The sequence below is a fragment of the Dipteris shenzhenensis genome, chromosome 15, assembly GCF_047967505.1.
Source record: "Dipteris shenzhenensis isolate YYH24624 ecotype China chromosome 15, Dip_SZ_1.0, whole genome shotgun sequence".
NCBI lineage: Eukaryota > Viridiplantae > Streptophyta > Polypodiopsida > Gleicheniales > Dipteridaceae > Dipteris > Dipteris shenzhenensis.
In genome coordinates, this window is record NC_141610.1 from 12,610,174 (window position 1) to 12,630,691 (window position 20,518).

At 43.5% G+C, this 20,518-nt stretch overlaps 1 protein-coding gene across 8 annotated transcripts in view; it reads left to right on the forward strand.

The window, feature by feature from the left end:
* The first annotated feature begins 437 nt into the window (after window positions 1-437).
* SKOR (STELAR K+ outward rectifier) overlaps window positions 438-20,518 on the forward strand; it is an 89,275-nt gene continuing 69,194 nt past the window's right edge. For 2 of the 8 annotated variants that reach the window (XM_087385617.1, XM_087385618.1), the window contains exons 1-7: window positions 442-1,433; window positions 2,638-2,862; window positions 3,186-3,249; window positions 4,114-4,453; window positions 9,913-10,208; window positions 18,057-18,137; window positions 18,285-18,383. In XM_087385617.1, the coding sequence (XP_087241743.1) occupies window positions 1,183-1,433; window positions 2,638-2,862; window positions 3,186-3,249; window positions 4,114-4,453; window positions 9,913-10,208; window positions 18,057-18,137; window positions 18,285-18,383 (1,356 nt within the window). In that variant the 5' untranslated portion in view covers window positions 442-1,182. Of the gene's footprint in view, window positions 1,434-2,179; window positions 2,303-2,637; window positions 2,863-3,185; window positions 3,250-4,113; window positions 4,454-7,190; window positions 7,508-7,528; window positions 7,835-7,882; window positions 8,853-9,673; window positions 9,754-9,912; window positions 10,209-18,056; window positions 18,138-18,284; window positions 18,384-20,518 lie in introns of those variants that run through there. The other 6 variants (XM_087385625.1, XM_087385619.1, XM_087385622.1 and 3 more) reach the window with 6 other exon arrangements.

Genomic DNA, 20,518 nt, shown 5'->3' on the forward strand with positions numbered 1-20,518 from the left:
TGCCAAAGGTTGAAAATGCCTGCAAATTGAGTGCTTTGATAAGCTCTCATTGGTCCAGCCCCATAATGCCCGCTCGAAGACAGGAATTTCCCATCTCCAACGTGGAGCATATACCCGTGTGAAAATATATGTTGTGTGTGTGATGGTGAGATTGATTCCCTTCAAGTTTGACACAATGCCACCTCATACGCATGGGAGGCAAGACACGTGGCATAAGGAGGAAAACGGCAGGAAAAAAGTTAAGTACGTGGGGAGCCAAAAAGGTGGGAGGACAAGTGTGAGGGGGGAGTAGAGGAGAATTAGGGTCATCGCCCTAAAATAAGCAAGAAACGCCAGACCTGGGGGGTTTTGAGCAAAAGCCGTGGCTACGGCTTCTGCTCCGCTACTTTTATCTTGCCTTTGTCATTGCTTTTATTCCTCTCTTCCGTCGCATTTCATGCAGCACGGGCGACGCCTCGCATGCATTGCTCCAACAAGCAATCCAAAACATCAGAAAATTCTATTCAGAACTCTTGCTCAATGCCTCACTGAGCTTTTCAATATGTTCACGCAAACTTCTGTCGCCTCCTCTCCTGCTTGTTAGCCGCCGATCCCGTCTTCTTTTCCCTCTTCGTCATCCAGCTTCCCGTCGCTCTACGCGATTCCTGCCTTTCACCGTTTCTTCTCGCACATCATATCCCTACAGCGCAAACTGAATCCATGCTTCGTCAATTCGCGCCACAACAACCCCATCACACGTCGACTATTTTGATTACGGCCTGTTGAGTTTGCAGTCGACTCTTAACACTGCGATTCCTGGCCAGGTGCCTCTACGCAATCACTGATTTTCATTCTCTGCAAATGAGAATCAATCCTCGTTTAGCTTCTAAGATATCAGCTCCTCAACTCCTTCCGTGCTTGAAATTCTCTGCATTCACGCAATTCAAGTCCCGGAAAAAGTGTTGATTGCGGAGCATATCAAACGGAAGCATGTCTCGTACAGACGTTACCGCTATGCCCCTGGTTGTTGTAGAACTTGTTTCCATAAGTAACACCACAACAGCTCTTGCTTACTTGCATAACAATCTGGCTGGACAATTTGAACACAAAGGCAGACTTGACGTCCATATCTTGTACTATCGACTTTGAAGCCTTGCAAAGGGATCGTGCCAGTTGTTCTCGGCGCCCTGGATCGTGCATCTTATGACGGCTGCCGTCAACTCGACCAGTCGATCAAGAAACTCGCGTTCTTCTGTTAACACCGTAATGGCAAACGGAAAAAATGAGTATGAACTCCCGGAGCTGGCCGATAATTTGGAATCGTCTGTAGGCAGTCGATTCTCGCTTTTCGCCAGAGAGTTTGGCCTTGATCGGAATCGATTGCTGAGAAGCCAAGAGAATGGCCTCGTCTTTCCTCATTTCTGGAACTCCGTCATTAATCCAGATAAGAGCAGGTCTCTCTCTCTCTCTGTCTCTCTCTCTCTCACTCATTTCCGCCGCGCGTGTTTAGAGCTTGCAGATTTGAGCATCTTAGTTTCAAGAAGCCATCTGGATAGTGCTGTTACGCCTCCGGCTTAGTTTGATATTCGTATACTTGAATTGAGGGAAGAGACAAGGAAAAGGCTGAAGAGACTTCCAAGGTTGAGAGTGTCTTTCATTCGCTCATAAAAACGAGTTTCTTGCTCGTCTTGTTTTACGCCAGAGCTTAGTGTAAATGATTGATAAAAGTTGTTATCGTGAGTGGATAAGCTTTGAAAGTTCTCACATACACGAACATTACTTTTCCGTTTCTTCATTTTCTGTGACGGATGGGGATGAGGCGAGGGATAATTTCAAGGAACGATCAAAAGTCACAGATCCTAGGCCCTCCTGTGGACAAGGGAATAAAGAAGACATTGTTTCCCAAAAGGAGAGAATATTGCCAACGTAGACTGGAGACCTCTAAGACAAATGAAAAAGAGATCAGTGAACAAGGAGAGAGGGGACTGGATCAAAAGAAAAGGTCAATGAGCCCAAAAGATACAAACCAGAAACATGTGCTTTTTTGTCCAACTCTTGTGAGGTAGTGTCGTATAGGATAAAACTCATCGATGATGTGTACGGCTAAGTCCCTCTTTAATGATGTGACAATCTAGGAGTAGTCACTCAAGTTCACTGCAAGGATCACAAAACTCTGGTGGTACGTGTTAGGCGTGTTACCGTTATTGTTCCCATTCAATTGACGGTGCGCTGGGTACCTTTATGCATGATGTCAGTAATTTGGAGTCATCTTGTCAGTCTTGCACAGGCTATCTCTAGAATAGTCAACGCTTTGCTATGAACGGTATCTAAGATATAGGATCTTTGTCTTGTGTTTGAGTAGTTCATTGCTGTTTTGCTTCTGTCAGTTCTCTATATCGTTTTACATATCTCTGTTAGTATTGGCTTGTACATGTACTCTGCGTGCCACTTATATTTGTTAGTGCTTTAGTTATTTCTTGTCATCAGGCTGATCTTGATATGGGTCGAGTTAGTAACAGTAACTCATACAAATGCGTGAAAAAAGTATAGAGTTTTTTTGTCACAAACATGGCATCGGTCAACCCTTGGGGAGGAGGTTTTGTTCTTTGCAGGGAAGGGGGAGCGAATTCTGAGAATTTTTTGGCTTTAATCTTGCAGGAAGTATCAGCTTTGGGTATATTTTATACTGATATGGGCCATCTATTCGTCTTTTTTCACACCATTTGAGTTTGGGTTCTTTAGAGGATTGCCAAAGAATCTATGGTGGGTTGATCAAGTGGGACAGGTCATGTTCATGGCTGACATTGTCATAAATTTTTTTATTGCATATAAAGACCGCGAAACATACAAGTGGGTGCTTGATCATCACAGTATTGCCCTTAGGTGAGTGCTCTGGGATAAATTATTCCTTATTCTCTTGTATCACACACTTGTATCTATATCACAGCAGGTACATAAAGCTAAGAACTTCAAGTAACTATCAAAGAGGCATAAATACTGTCAAAAGATTGGACGTCATTGCCGGATGGATTCCGTCTACTGACAAGGTGCCAATTAGACCATGAAAAAATGGTTTTCGCACCTCAGAATCCTACAAATCTACAGCTTTAGAGCACAGACAGACACAAACCTGCAACACTGTTGTAAGTTAAGGCAGCCAAATGATGACTACTTTACGTATGTGATGTTACATTTTTATTTTGTAGGTATGCAAAGTCCAACTTCATACCAGACATTCTCGGTTGCCTGCCATGGGATGTAATATATAAGGTAAACTCATATAATCTTTCCAGTTCATTAATTCACGAGGGGGGAAGATTTGCAATTCCAAGAGCTTGTTCCTGAAAGGCACTAAGGTTAAAAAAATGCATCTCCTGATAATTGTATTCCTGCTGATTTGGTTATGCACAGCTTTAGGACATTCATTGTGAATGATTTTTCTTCAGAGATCCCAGTAGGCTTATTCGAGTGTCAATGTGGGGCACTGATACTAATCTAATCGTCTATTTTCCATGAGAGTCCTTTGATATTTAACACTGCAACTGTTTGATGTAACTTGGTCACATTCAATACTCAGTGTCTCAGTCCGCATATTGCTACATTTATTACAAGATAAACGTTTGCATGCCTCAATTCTATATGTCAGTCCCCTGCATGATATGAATTTGTGTAGTATTTTGATCTCACTGGTGCTGATTGGAATAGCTTCGTTTGCCTGAATTCCGTCTGTTATTCCTCTGATGAATGATATGAATCTGTGTGGTCTTTTCCATCAGACTGGTGCTGATTGGAAAAGCTTTGCATGCCTGAATTCAATATGATCTGAGTTACATAGTCTTCCCATCACTGGTGTTGATAGGAATAATTTCTGTAGTTTTCTTGTCATAACTTTCATCTGCTTGGTCAGATGCCAATAGCTTGCATTGTTTGTATTGTCTGATGTTGAAGCAAGTCTGTAGTGGATTCATTAGAGCGCTGCTATGACAATCAAAATCAAATCTGAATTCAAGGCATTATGGTTCATGATCAACTTCCCAATTTCGTTTTGAAAGTTTTCGTTTTGTTTCCATCTGTATTCTTTCTCTTTTTGACTTAAATATGTTTGTTGACTGTGCTGTGGCTACAAATTTGCAGGGCACAGGTAGAAGAGAGATTATTAGATATCTTCTTTGGATTCGACTGTATCGTGTTCGTAAGGTTACATCATTCTTCCATAATCGGGAACGAGATATACGCATCAACTACTTGTTCACGAGGATATTGAAACTAATAACTGTGGAAATTTATTGCACCCATACGGCAGCCTGCATCTTTTACTATCTGGCAACTACTTTGCCTCCCTCGAGGGAAAAATTCACATGGATTGGAAGCTTACAACTTGGGGATTATGCATTTGACGATTTTCGACATATTGACCTGGGCAGACGTTATGTTTTGTCCCTCTATTTTGCAATTGTCACAATGGCTACAGTCGGTAAGAACTTTTCATGCAAAACTTTTCATCTTTGTTATTATCCAACAAAAATGCATATGATCCCCTTGTCATCAACAAGATTTGACCTTTGCTTTTATGAACCAAAGCATATGGTACTGATACAAAAACTCTAAAGTGAATGGCCTATTGGAAAACATGATATGCTCCTATACGTTGTACGATATGAGGTAGGCTCCCTCAAACGAAGCACAACGGAAATTCGTTATCTTGCAGGAACAAGTCAGAGCAAGAAAGCTTCTTGTATCACAGTCCTTCTTTGATTGGTTACCGAATACAACAGAAGAAAAATATTTATGCACATGAATTTGCAAATGCAGGTCACACAAAAAATGCTGCTTGATTACAGCCAGTTATCAAGGAGCTTCAATCCTGCTCAACCATTATTGAACTGTTGCAGCCCATTTCAGTTGCGACAGTGAAGAGATGGTGTATATCTTGCTGCTTGCATGCCTAGAATGAGGGCTTCAGTGGGATCCTTGTGCTTGCTCCAACTCACCTGCGACGGCTTCTACACTCGTGGTTTGCGACTCCTTGAGTTTGTTTCTCTACTCACTCCATGAGTGACTTCTCTCTTGACTTCATTATCGTCCGAGTGCTTGAACTCCCAAAGTTCTGACTCGCAGCTTGCAACTCCCTGAGTTCACTATGCAATGCACTGTTTGAGCAACTCCCTGAGTTCACTGTGCGACATTTGTCCTAGACTAAGTTTTTCAATGCTTGAGTGTGCAAATGTCTGTGCAAATCATTGTGTATGGATTGTCAAACGTCCATGACTACACATAGAGAGAGCTCTCTTCCTTGCCATCCTTGAAGCATTGTGGTAGTTTTTACTGGAGCTGCAATTTCTTGTGGAGATCAAGGGGACTCTCAGCCGAAATAGTCAATCTTCAATGGCTCTTGCCTCATCGCCATGAATGCCTACAGATCAGCCTATCTTTTGGACCTAATTCGGGACTATTACCTTCTGGAACAAATCCGCTCAACCTTTGTTCATAGAGGCTCATGGATGCGCCATTGGTTCATAACCTAATTACCGAACATGCCGAATTGATGATGTGGCAACTTTCCCAATTGAAGCTTGATGACATGTCAAAAGTTGTCGATAGAACCCTCTTTCGATGATATGGAAACTTTTCGGCAATCGTGCCATTCGATGATGTGACAATGTTTGACAGCTGAGTTCGATTCAATGACTTGTCCATCACCACTCGATGATTTCGTGATCGAAATCATCTGTGGGGCCTTCACTGCCACAATGTGGGCCTACGCCCAAGTGTCGAGTAAGATGCTCTGTTTATTCTTGAGACAGAGCCGTGGTGAAAATGTCTACAACATTTTCCTTCATTAGACAGTAGATCAACTTGATCAGCCTATTCTCGATCAACTCTCTGATGACGTGCAGTGTGGTTCATCTCGGCATCGACGAACAATAGGTTCTTCCCAATCGCTAGGTAACTCTGGTTGTTGCACTAAATCTCCATTCTTTCATCAGTTTGGAAGACTTTCATGGTTTCCAGAATCCAACTGAGCCATAAAGACTTGCATGATGCCACATATGTTGCTCGGTATTTTGCTTCTGTTCAAAGATAGAGCCACAATACGGTTGCTTCTTGCTCAGCCAAGAGATAATTCCAGCTCCTAGCATGAAGCAGTATATAAATCTCAACCGGTGTGGCCGTCTGTCTTTATCTCTGGTCCAAATTGAATCTCAACACTTTTGAAAGTCGATTCCACTCTTGTCAGTGATTCCATATCCTTATCTCTGGTCCATATTGAATCTTAACACTTGTGAAAGTCGATTCCACTCTTGTCAGTGATTCCATATCCCATGGTACCCTTCAAGTACCGGAGCACATGAAGGCACGCCTTGCAGTGTTTGGTGCAGATGCAAATTGATAAAGCAACTTGACGACTGAGAAGGTGATGTTGGACCAAGTGTTGTTGGGTGTTGGCCAAATACAATAGACTTCCGACCAAATTGTTGATCATAGGTGCTCAACTTCACCCCGATAACGGGTCAAGTCTATCAGCTCAGTAACATCTTCAATGCTCAACTTCGCCCCAATTTTCATGAGTGATTGCTACCTTGGATTCCTCCATTTAGTATCTCTTTAAGATGAACGTCCGATTCTTCTCCCTTTCAAATGTTGATGCCGGGAAAATAGTGAAGCAGACCGAGGTCAATCATGCCAAACTCCATCTTCAACCATGTCTGCACCTCTTTGCTTTTCTCCTCATGAGATCCCTTGTTATGGTCAAGTCTACTATCAATTTCTTGTCCCTCTTTAAGTAGGAATCAGCCATATTCTTCCGAAGCAATCGTTGATTTGTTGGTACCACACTCCAGGGGCCTGTCTCAGCATGTACAATGCCTTTCGGAGTTTGCACACTTTATCATCCTGGATCGAGAATCCGAAGCTGGCTAATGAATAGCAGGTTCTTACATAGATTCGGGACATAAAGTACCTCCTTAGACTTTCCCTTCTCCGATGGTCATCTTGAATGGTAGTATTCTGATGCCTTTGTGGGACACCTTTGGTTGTCACCCATATTGACATTGATTGCATACAAATCTTCACCACATGAGGTTACCACGAGCATGAACACCTTCACATTTAGTGTTTTATCTTCGCATTGGCCAGCTTTCTCCGATTTGGATTTAATCTCTCGGAAACCGTCTTGGTTTGCCACAATTGAAAGCGTTTTGTGCTTCTTTGTTGGTTCCATCCTTTTCCATTCCCTTATAACCAGAAAGGCCTTGTCTCTTGGTCTGCCAAAATTCTTCTCCCGAGCCTTCTCGTGCGAGAGCAATGGGACCAATCTTTTGAACGATACTAGAGCTGATTGCGGTCCTATGATCATGGTCATCACAAGCTGTTTGTAGATTTGGGAAAGCATGCCCAATACCAATCGAGAAATCCGAGATGATTCCATTTTTTGACTAACTCCCTCCAGTTGATCTCTAACTACTTCAACTTTCATGATCTAGTCCTGCACTGAATCTATCTTCCTATTGTAAAGATCGGTCTCGAGGTCAAGTATTCAGGCTTAGGCTTTGATGCCATGTTTGGAAAACATGATATGCTCCAATTATATGTTGTAGGATACGCAGTTTGTTCCGGAACCCGCAACCAACTCAGCGGAAACTCATTATCACTTTAAGACGACCCACAGGACGAAAGATTTTCTCCTAGTTTGATCAGCTACCTAATAGAAGAACGACACGATGCATGCCAAGTCGCAAATGCAGATCACACCATATATGCTTCTTGATTAGACACAGCTATCAAGGAGCTTCAATCCTGTTCAACCATTGTTGAACTGTTATAGCAGCACTTCGGCTACGACAATGAAGAAATGGTGTGGATCCTGCGTGCCTCGAATGAGGGCTTCAATGAGATCCTTGTACTCGCTCGTCTTGTAGCTCATGGCTGCTCCAACTTGCCTGGCAACTTGCAATTGCTTTGACTCACTTTTAGCTTGTGATTCCATGAGTTCGCTTCGCCACTCACTCCTTGAGTGACTTTGCTTAACAAAATTCCAGACTTCGTTGTGTAATGGAGTGCTTTAACCCCCAGAGTTTCGACTTGCAGCTTGCGACCATTGAATTCACGATGTAACACACTGTGTGAGTGACTCTCTGAGTTCACTCCACGCATTATTCCCAGATTACGTCCTTCAGTGCTTGAATGTGTCCAAGTGTCTATAGGTAGGTGCAGAACACGCAGCAGGTGTCGGACGAGTAGGAGGTGCCAAAGGAACACTCTATTGGGGACGAGAAGGGGCCACAACAAAAGTTTTCTTGGGCCTTTTCTTCTTCTTTGGGAAATCTCTAGCAAAACACCTACATATCCGACATTAATCGTACCTGCCCGTAATCTTGACTCTCTACCGAAAAAGAGAGCCATCAGGTTTTGTTTTGTTTAAAGTGCCGGTTTTTGTTGTGTGAGGCACTGACACCCACCAGACAACTCATGGATAATTCTTTCCCCATCAGGATGCTAGAGCATATTAGGGTCCGACACAATGACTCTAGCTCTAAGCACCCCATCCGGTCTAGTTGCCTCTACTGCAAAGGAGGGTAACAGGGAGGCGGGAGATCTCAGTGACCAGCGCAAAGGTAGCTCCAACCGTGGTTCAGAGTCAATGGTACATCTGAGGCAAACCTGGATATCTCATGGAAATTGAGTTCATCTACTTTTCCTTCTCTATAGGATTCAATCCTAATGAGAAGGGCTTGAAGATGATCTTACTGAACCAAGCGCCAAGGGGCCAGCCTTGAGCATTGTGCTCGCAGCTTCAAGAGAGTCAAAGGCCAATTGAAAGAAACCTCGTCCCAACAATCAAACATCGGAAAGGCGTGGCTCGAGGTCCGAAGGTAAAGCTGCAAGCATGTAGTACCTAGGTTGTGATTTGGAAGGGTGGACCCATAAATGCGTGCGAAGAGGGTGGTGGAGCTCTCAAACTCCACATCCTTTTGCAGCTTGAACAACTTGTCTTTTGAAAAAATACATGCCGATGAAAGTGGACGAGGATTGACTGAATGGGTCGCCGTTCGTTAATCGAGTGAATTAACAGTTGAGAAATACGTCCGTCACTTGGAAAAGTTGAAGGAAGTGGCTAGAGCAGGAGAACCTAAGGGAAGGCTAAGGAGGAGGGGAAGGGAAGGGAGAGACTAGAGCTGTATCTTCTAAAGGAAGGCTAAGGAAGAGGGGAGGGGAAGGGCTGATAGGGGCTGAGAAGGGGACAGGGGCTGAGGAGGGAAGAGGAGGGGCTGAGAAGGAGAGCGCTGAGAGGGAGGGAGGGGGATGAGGGCTAGTTGCAAGGTGAAGGGAGGGGGCTGGAGTAGCTGCAGGAGAGGAGAGGCAGCTGTGGGTGGTGAAACTGCAGCTACCAAGGGAGGAATGGGTGGCATAATGGCTGCAGGAGGTGAAGGACAGCTGCAGGTGAAGCAAGGCAGCCGCGGGAGAGGAGAGCAGCTGCGGATAGTAGAGCAGCAGCCACAGTAGGGGAGGCTGTACAAAAGCAGGATGGGAGTAGGGGAAGCTGTGCAAGGCAGCGAGGACGATGGGGAAGGCAGCAAGGAGGAGCTGAGCACGATGGGCAGTCGCTGCACCATGTCTGTATCTATTTTGTTTTGGCTGCCAATGTGAGTTCTCTTTCAGATCTGAGTTGCCCCACAGCCCAAGCGTTGGTAAACATCCCTTAACATAATTCAAAGTCTTTACCATAGTCCTTCCCAAAAGCTTTAAGAATTTTTTTGGCAAGTCTTTTAAGTTGTAAGAGTTCTCTGACAAGTCCTCTTTTAAGTTTTTAAGTACAATAAATACCAATTTGTTTTTGGCCTTTGACATGTCACATAGAATTTCTTCTTTTAATTCTTGACTTGATAGTCATTGATCATGAAACGATTTTAATCTAATGAATTTGTGTTTCAGGCTATGGTGACATCCATGCTGTGAATACAAGGGAGATGGTTTTTGTCATGATCTTCGTATCATTCGATATGATCTTGGGTGCTTATCTAATCGGTAATATGACAGCATTGATAGTAAAAGGGTCAAACACAGAGAGGTTTCGGGACAGAACTGCAGCTGTAATCAAATATATGAACAGAAATAGACTGGGAAGGGATCTTAGACAACAAATGAAGAGCCATTTACAGCTGCAATATGAATGTCAATTTATAGAAGATGGCGTTGTGGAGGATTTTCCATTATCTATTCGTGCCAAGGTCGGTCAGAAAATATTATTCTTGAATTTTCCTCTTTTCTAAGACCCATTGTATATTGTAGAAATAATCTATTTTTGCGCCAATATTTTTTTCCAAAGAGGAACAGGTCATGAAGGTCACCCAATTTGAACAATGTATGAAGTGAGTCTTTTATGAACAGGGTCGTATCATCTGCAAACTTATTAGAGTCCAACTTATCGAATCAAAAGGTGTTTACCCACCAGGGCAGACACTAGAGAGCAAAGGAAATACCCTAGCACCTCTGCTGCAAAAAGGAAGAGTAGCCTTTTCACACTAAGTGGGAGAGGGAGAAGGCCTCCCTTGTGCACCCTCGTATGAGAATCTAGCTGAAGCTCCTTGCATAAAGGGTGGAGATCCCCTACTTCCATTGGTATGAGAAGCCCAACCTCTGCTTGGTGTCCTCGAGGAAAGCGCAGTCCACCCTGTTGTATGCCTTCTTGAATCTAGTAGGAGGTGTTGTGGATGATGTCGGGAAGGTGCGGACAAGCCCTCAAGCTCAAGGACTTGGCTAAGATCTTATAGGCTATGTGCAAGTGTGATTGGGTCAAACTAGCTGATGTTGGCTCGTTTCCCCACTTTCAAGATCAAGCAAATCTAGCCTCTGCTAGCTACAAGGGGAGCATCCCCAAAGAGACTCCTTTTGATAACAAGCAAATCCAACCTCCGGCTAGTGACTTGGGGAGAAACCTTGAACCACAGATCCCTGGAAAAGCTGGACATAGGGGAGTGCTTCCCATAAGTAGTAGCGAAAGAACATTCCTCGGTCATTTCTATGACAGGACCACCTTGAGGGCTTCCGAGGGCTCCTCATCCATGAAGGGAGCCTCTAATTATGCCATGATGCTCGAGGTGACCATAGAGGCATTGTGGGCCTAGACCTCCTCTTGGGATGCCTACACCTTTGGGTTCTCCTCCTCTGCTTGAAATAGCTATCAGTACCAGGAGGTAGTCATCTCCAAGGTATCCTAGTGCATCTGGCCTCCCTCATCTCTCAACTGTTGGAGCTGGGACCCTTCTGATCTAGGACCTATGGTCTAGAGATGGACTGCCATGTCTCTCGTCTCCGTGTTGCATCCGCCTTGCCCTAGAGGAGTGATACGAGTACTCCACGTGTCGGATGTCCATTACCTGCAAGTTTAGTTTGGCATTCTCGTAACTATTCGCTAGCCACCGAGAAGGCCAGCTCGTTCTCCTTGAGTCGCTCAATGGAGGCTAGGTCTCTGGTGAGTGAATGTCCTCTCTCTCTCTCTCTCGTGAAGGGTCTACCTGTTGAGATATGGTGCCATGTGCACATGAATTAGAGGCCAAGGTATGTGATAAGGAATGTATTAAAGTAGTCACCCTAGGATGTGGACTACATGATGTGAGGATGTTAATCAAGGATATCCACAAGGAGAGATGTGGATCAAAGGATACCACAAATGTTGACTATTCAAAGGGCACTCTTTATATAAGAGGCCTATCATGTATTGTCGAGTACAAGAGGAGAAATGCACATTCACTCAAGATTCTGTTTATGAGTCCAAGCTAATCTATCTTGAAACCTAATTAACCTGAGGTACATGTCATGAGCATTCTCTTCATCATGTCTCCACATAGGTTTCATCCACCTTTTTCTCATGGTATCAGAGCTTAGGTCTAGTCTTCTAGATTAGTTGTAGGCATGACTTAGGAGATCATGTTTTTTCCAATTTAGCTTTATATTGAGAGTTCTCTTCTACTTAGAGAAATTTTCTTTAGTCTCATTTCCATCTACTCTTCTTTATTTTGTGTGAGAAAGAGAGAATCAAGTTGCGAGAGAGTAGTGCTTCTCTTAGCTAGGAGAGAGGATGAACATTGTGAATTGAAGGAGACAATAGTGACTCTCTTGAGCAGTAGAGATACTCAGCTAAATCCCTAGTGCCTACTTCCTAGCCTCGACTACAAAATTCAGCAACCAAGAGAGCTACCTGAATAGCTCACAATTGATGTAGAAGAAAGCTAAAGTAGATGCACAAATAGTAGGACTCATTGAAAGTTGGAGCGACTGACCACTTGTGAAAACAGCCCGAACTGGCTGTAGTAGAAGTCTCCAACAAGTAGAAGCTTGAAGAGAAGATCATGAAAGGGAGCCAGAAGTCAAGCAAGCTTCGACGCTCTTCAGTATAGCTAATACCAGTGACTACCAAGCAGCAACATACATAGTAGTAGCGAGCTCCTCGAGGAGTGGCTCAGTGGCCTCTACAACAGAAGTGACGCAACCTCTCCCACATCAAGCAAAGGCTCCAACAGCGCTGGACCAGAGTCACCAGGACCTCCAACACCAACAACGTGCTCAGCCTCAACTCCAACAATGTACAATCAGGTGAGACGCTACAACAACCTCATGCTCGCACCGCCTTAGCCATCGACAGCTTCAACAAGCTCAACTCCAAAGCTACGCCGACACAGTCAGTTGACCAACAACGAGTAGAAGCCTTAAAGCATACAAAGCAACCACAAAGCCTTCAACCACCTACAGCCTGCTCCAACGACAAGTAGAACAGCACGGGATTGCCAACGTCTTGCCATCGAACAACAACTTTTTCACGACGCCCGCTCACAGACGCCAGACGGCTCCTTCAACGTCAACGACCTTCAACTTTGCGATCTCAGCTACAACGCAGTCCAAGCTTCACCCGGGTAGTCGAGCTTCCAAGCCTTGCCAATAACAGCCCTGTATCACCAGCAAGCTCCTACGAGGCTACATCTCCAGCTGCCTGCAGTCATTGGCCAACCTCACATAAGCCTTCGCCGACACGCCTCACAGAAGCCTCCATCGACTCCCAAGGCGCGATCTCAGAACTCCGCCATCCTCACGCTATTGCCGCATCATCGTCAGATCTTCTCTGCTTCTCCAAGGTCTCAGACCTTAGGAAAAGCCACGTGGCAGACCGTGGTTAATTCTAGGTTAGGTTTAATTATCTTTGGGCAAAGTTTTGCCACGTGGCACAGATAAGGCTCAATCTTGGTCTGGTTAAGTTAACCCACCATGGTTAGAGTTAGGGTTAGTTATGCCACATCAACATGCATAGTCAGCAGTGCCACCCAAGCACAGCCCCTTAAACAGCCTCTGCCACATCATCATCAAAAGCCTCTTCTCGATCAAAACTTCGACAAGCCGTAACTTGCAATCCAAGAGGAATTTGCACACGCTCCAAAAAGGAAAAGTCATCGTTTTCAAGCTCTATGCGCCTGTCAGATCAAAATCATTGTTAGCAATTAGACACTGCCATTGAAGCAAAACGAAGCTCATGGTAAGACCTTTGCAACAAGTGCTAAAGCAACCCATGAATGCAAAAAGCATGCCAGAAGCACAAGTACATGAGATGACCATAGCACAGAACATGGCATCCACACATAAAGCGTTAAGGCACATGGAAGAACAAAGCATTATGCCTCATCAAGCAAAGAAGAGAATGCCATCGGCTTCATGCCACCTTCAGCCCATATGTTTTGTAAATTAAACCTAACCACCTCAGAGTAGCCATGTAAGCACCGAAGGGAGGTATTGACATGTAAAAACCACACTTGACCACCTTAAGTATTATGGAAGAACAAAGCATTATGCATCATCAAGCAAAGAAGAGAATGCCATCGACTTCAAGCATTGAGAAGCAACAACCTTGCCACCTTCAGCCATATGTTTTGTAAATTAAACCGGACCATCTCAAAGTAGCCATGTAAGCACCCAAGGGACGTATTGACATGTAAAAACAACACTTGACCACCTTAAGTAGCAATGTATGCACTAAGGGGAGGTGATGGAATGTAAACTCTCATCTGACCACCTTGCAGTAGCCAAAGGATCGTGGCACCAAGAGGAGGTGTTAAGATATGGTGCCATGTGCACATGATTAGAGGCCAAGGTATGTGATAAGGAATGTAAATAAGTAGACACCCTAGGACGTGGACTACATGATGTGAGGATGTTAATTGTTGAGTAGTGAGAAATGCACATTTACTCAAGATTCTGTTTATGTGTCCAAGCTAATCTATCTTGGAACCTAATTGACTTGAGGTACATGTCATGAGCATTCTCTTCATCATGTCTCCACATAGGTTCCATCCACCTTAGAGCGCTCCACGGATCCTAAGGCACACATGTTTTCTCACTACCTATAGAGGTGACCTCCATCTGCCATACTATAAATGGCACAACATCTCAAACACCATGGTCAGAGAAGATCAACACAAGGAAATCATCATCCATAAGCCATTGATGCTCTGAGAGAAAAAATTTGCTCCATCCTCCTACTGCATCGGAAAGCACTAGAGGGGCCTTCAAAAATCATACATGCTCCTAACATAGGAACATACACCCTAAAACATTGAGCGTGACATTGACAAGTTTGCGGTGCTGTGTAGCATCATGACTGGGTAAATCCAATAACTCCTCGTGGGTCTTTCAGCTCTCACTGGTTTTCTCATGAACTCTCAACCTCCATCATATCTATCCCAACCATAATAGTGATCATGGTCACCATATTAAGAATTGGAAGCCCTTTCTCGGGTACATTTTGCATCATGTTGGAGAAAGTCTGACTCATGGTATCTGAAGGGCTCGGGATGTTGGTACTTAGAGCAGACTTTGTCAAAGAAAAACCGTGCATTTTTTGCACACCATTGGATTTACAAGCATCTCCATACCGTTGCAAGGACCCTTAACATGCGATGGCGAGTGGAACCTCCTCCTTGTGGAGATGCACATCCACAATCCTCACCCTTTTCTGAGAATTTTCTACCAGAGCGGTTCTAGATGTAATACATAGGGAGAGTGGTCCAACGTGTCAGGAAGAATACTAACAAAACCTCCCTATGCATGGCCCAATTGCCGAAGTAAATTCCATCCAATCTCTCTACCAAGGGATAAAGAAAACAAGGCATGAGTGGTGTCCAAGAACTAGAGTAGAAAAATCCATTCCCATAGATGGTGACGTCCTAGATGTCTCATCTTCTAGGGCTAACATTGCCTAGACCCAATCTCGAACCTGTCATCCCATAGGGCTAAGACCAACAATGCAGCCAACCACTCCTCAATATTGAAGGGAGAGAATAGCCTAGACCTGTCATATATCCTTTGGGAAAGTGAGATCCGGATGGCTGAGGGTGTCATGGGGCCTGCCATGTGAGCCCCTCTGGCTAAACCAAAAGGTAACCTTCTGGATCACTACCCTTATGTCAAACAAAACCACCACCTTCTAGCTAGAGAAAAAAGAGGTGGATAATGAAATGGAAGGGGGGGTATATTTATTTGTATAATATAAATAAGTCACCAGCTTGTGGAGACTGTTTGCGCATTCAGTGGGTGTAGGGAAATGATGAAAGGTGACATCAAAGGCCCTAATGTGTGCAAAAAGCAGGCTGGCAGCAGCCCTAAAAACAGCCCTTACCTAGCTGCCGAAAATCCCACAGAGGGGCTGGGGGCAGCAAGACCAGGGGCAGATGGAGCGGAAGGGGGCAAGAGCCCTTTGTGATAAAGAAGGAGCAGTAAGGAGGAGGACCAGCCCATACCAGGTTGGCGCAGACCCAAAAACCAGCTGGGGCAGCAAGAACAGGGCAGATGGAGCGGAAGGGGGCAAGAACCCCTTGTGATAAAGCGGGGCGGTAACACAGGAGCACCAGCCAATAAACAGGCTGGCGCAGGCTCAAACCCGGCTGAGGAACGGCCCCAAGCAGGCTGGAAGAGGAAGGGGGCAAGCACGAAGAGAGGGGAGGAGAAGAGAGGTGGGAAGGGGGGGAACAGAACTAGCAGGGAGGCAGATCAGGCAGCATGAACACGCTGCGGTTAGTTGCTAACGCCAAATATTTCTCCAGGACATGTAAATGTACCAGCTCTTTGTCCTCTTCTTCAAATCTTAAAGATGAATGTTCAATCCAAGAGCATGGTAAATCTATGCTCGAGAGAGGGCTCCTCTTTTTCAGAATTCATAGAGACTATTTGCTTTTGAAATCTCAAGAAGTTTGAACATTCATCAAAAATGATTTTAAGTAAGAATACATAGAGAAATGCGAAGAGAATGTATCATTTGACAATGAGAGGATTCATGATACCGCTTTGGATCCCCATCAGAGGAAATTTATGAGCCCACAGAATTATAGGGTTCCATTTAATTAAAAATACAAAGCTAACCTGGGGTTTTGCATAGATTGTGGGACTTGGCTGCTCAACTGCAACACAGCTTGCGGCACATAGGTCTGAGTTAAGCAAAATGATAATAATAATAGTAATATGTTTAAAATCTCAGCTTATTGCTCAAACTTTTGCATCACTAGTTGTGGCACATAGGTCTGCATTAAATAATATGTAAACAATATCTCAGCCTAATGTTCAAACTTTTGCATGACTAGTTGTGCCTTTTGGGTGGTAAATCCTGCTCTATCATAGTGTGGCAATTAGTCTTTAATTCATACTATACTCCGCCTCAATACCCACGTTACTTAGACAAAAGACTTCTCTTGCATGATAGTCATGGTCCACCAGCATGCTGCTGTTCAGAAGCTTTTAGCTAGAGAAATGAAAATGTCCCTTACACTTGGAACCTCATCTCGACTCTTCCAAGCATATGCGCACTACACTACTCTAGACTGCAGATTGCTGCTGCCACAGTCCCATATGTACAGCCTTATCAGAGCTTATGTGGAATAAGACACTGTGGTAGACTTAGCAAAAGGATATGTCTTGCAACAACCTGTCAAAGGCTGCAATCATGAGAAGTATCATAGATGGATGGAGGTGGACGAAATTTGTGTTGGCCAAGAAACTTATGTACACCTCCAGCAGATGACACACCCTCTTGAAGCTTCCTCATAATATTCCTTTTGAACTTTCCTACGTTTGAAAGTTGAAACTCTTTAGCCTCAAAGAAGTAACTCTCCAAAAAAACGTCCAAAGAGAGGATACAGATATCTCTTTTCTAGTTCATCTCAAAAACTTTGATAAGATTTTTATTTCTCAAATGTATCAAGACTTTACCCTTTCTCACCAAGGTCTAATTATCCTGCTCTCTTGTACATATGAAAAAACTCATTCACTCTTTTTCTTTATCTCATTCAGAAGAATATGACCACAACTCTTTTCGCAACATCAAATTGGATTTTTTTGTCATGATTGCATAAAATAAAAATAAAAAATAACCCAAGGAGTCAATGCTTCCCCGGATCTTTCTAAAGTCTTCTTCAAGTACATTGGCAAAGAGTGTCCCTTGACCTTGGGTTTGACCCCAACTGCACCACTATCTATAATTACCGAGCTCCTCAACCTCACTGATTCACACAGAGGTCACAAGTAATAGCCTACCATGCCTATGGTAAATATTGTAGTGATCAATGAATGCAATCCATTCCTATAAATAGATAGCCTGAAACCACAGGTTAACTAATATCATGAATGCTGTTTACCCCTTAGACTTCTATCCTAGATGGTATCCTGTATCCCCACCCTAGGTGCTTCCATCCTAGGCTGGTAATGCATCCCTCGAGATTCTCCTTTGGCTCTTAGAAAGTCTATGGCTAGCCAAGGATGTATTTTGTAGGACTTTATGAGATCTTTGTAAAGATGGAAGCTAGTGAAGTAGAGTACTGCCAATTATGGTGCCATGCCAGGGAGAGAGTGCTTTTGATTAAATTTGTGTTAAGGCATTTAAGGTAAAATACCTTCATCCTTCCCTGTATAGTAAAAATCTTAATGCCTGCAAAGAAATCAGTAGTAACCCAGTCAGCAGGGCAACTGATTCAAGTATAATAAAGGAATACTCCTTATTTTTATTCTATTTTTTATTACTTATTCGTGGTTTTGTGTGGGAACAGGTCACTCAATCTTTGTACCTGTCCACTGTCGAGCGAGTTCTCTTATTCAGGAATTGCTCTTCTGAGTTCATTAATCAAATTGTGAGTCTTATTACTTGTGATTTTATTCATAATAATAGTCCTACTTTATTCTATTGGAATTTCATGGTTTCTCTTTACATTAACTTCTAGAGTATTCGAGAAAGCCACATTCTACTCACGTTTAATTTTTTAATACCCAACTTGCAGGCCACAAGGGTTCACGAAGAATATTTTCTTCCCGGAGAGGTTATCATGGAACAGGGAAGTGCAATTGATCAGATCTATCTAGTGGCACATGGAATTTTGGTGAGTTTATGGATTGTTCAATTTTGAAGTTTTCTTTGACATGGCACATGATTATAAATGATCACAAGATTTTATTTACAGCTGTTTCATTATACTTTATTGCTATGGCATTTGTAAGAACAAACAAAGGCCTCTGATCAGAAATAAGAGAAGTACTAAAAAAAAGAGGAATATAAGACTATGCATTTACTAGTCCCTTCATCAGCTGTCTATATAGGTTGAAAAGGCTCTTGATCAAAGTCATTGAATGGTCTTCAAGTATAACCTCATTTAGTTCTAATGAAAACGAGGAGTTAATGTATTCATTCTTGTACACGAAAACCTAATATACCGTGTCTCATGTAAAGAAACAAGATCTGCATGTCTGCACTTAGTTCAACTAGATTTAAGTGCCCATAGTATCCCAAATGCTTCCCTACATTCCTCTTCGCCATAGAGGGAGTTGCTGCCACCACCTGGTCGGGGAGGCTGCTCCAAGCTTTTTACCGTCAATAAGGATTGTTGGCTGGAGCATTTAGAGCCTTGGTGGTGTTCCTAATCGCCATTGAAGGTAGTTGATATAATCAGCTTCATCCAATTGTTACTAGAGGTCCTATTGACATTCTCTCTATCCAGGAACACAACTTGGATGATGGAGACTGTAGAAAGTCAACTAATTTCCTTCAGGTCACACCTTTTGGTCTCCTGATTTTGGCACTAGGTGAGGAACTTGTATTTCAGTTTCACTCTTTTCTCCGATTAGTGGCTGTGCACGGTATCACACTCCCTATAGAGCCCAATGGATTTTACTTTTGATTGGTGGACATAAGGTTGGTCACCTTAATCTAAGGGCCATCTCCTGCAGCCACTGAATGTGGCCATAAGTAACCCTAGTATAACTGCGGTGGGATGGAGAAATGGAATAATCTATCACCAAAGAAGTGTTGGAAAAAGGGATGAACTAAGCAAGAGAAGTTTTCCAACTCAATAACGTGAAGCCTAATTCATTGTTCATCATGGGGGTGTGTTGGATAATGTGATGAACAAACGACTTGTCACGATCTGTGACGTATTCCTTTCTCTATATCTTAGACTTATGAATGGTTTGATGAATGGACACTTGTGGAAGGGTATGCCCTTTCGACGGGACACTTCCTATGAGGCACAACCCTTCACAAGAGACATTCTATTGAAGAGACACTCCCATTATAATGTACCCTCTCATCAAGGGTCACACCCTTCACAAGGGGTACACACCTTTTCATGCACATACACTTTGGAGTACACACCTTTTCATGTGTGACTCTTCACTCTCTATATAAAAGAGGCCCAACTGTATGGATGACACACTACAAACACTCAAGCAATACAAATATTCCTTGTTCTCTGCTATTTCAGTCTCCTTTCTGTTCCTTAGCACATTTCTAAATATAGTAAATCTAGGATTTCTTACAGTGGTATCAGAGCAAATTTCGCTTCTGCCTAGCATGACCAAACATTCATAGTGTCCATACTTTGTTCGAAAAGCTGTCTTGTACTCATCGCCTTCTCGTATGCGAATTTGATGATAACCTGAACGAAGATCAATCTTTGAGAATTGTGTTGCGTGTAGAAGTTGATCGAAGAGATCATCGATGCGAGGCAATGGATACTTGTTTTTTATAGTGAGCTTGTTGAGGGCTCGGTAGTCGCTGCAGAGGTGAATTGACTTATTCTTTTTTCCCACAAGTAGTATAGGAGATCCGAAAGGGCTGCAACTGGGCTGAATATGACCTTTTTCGAGTAGTTCGGTCACTTGTCTTTGGATTTCTTCATTTTGAGTGTAAGAAACCCGATAAGGAGGTTTCGACGGTGGATTACTGCCGGGAATAAGTTCGATTGGGTGATCCACTGGTCGTCGAGGTGGTAACTGCTTTGGCAATTCCTGTGGAAAAATATCTAGGTAGGGCTAGCAAAAAGGTTGGTTGAGGTATTCAGGAGGATCCTTTGTTGGTGTCTCCTCTACTGCCGTAACCAACAAAAGTGAAGTCTTTACTTGACATTTACGAACCCACTCCTTTACTTGTAGGGCAAAGGCAACTGGGGTTGAAGGAGAGTCCCTAGAACTAGTTAGCTCAATAAGTTTTCCCTGGTGGACAAACTGGATAGTATGGCTG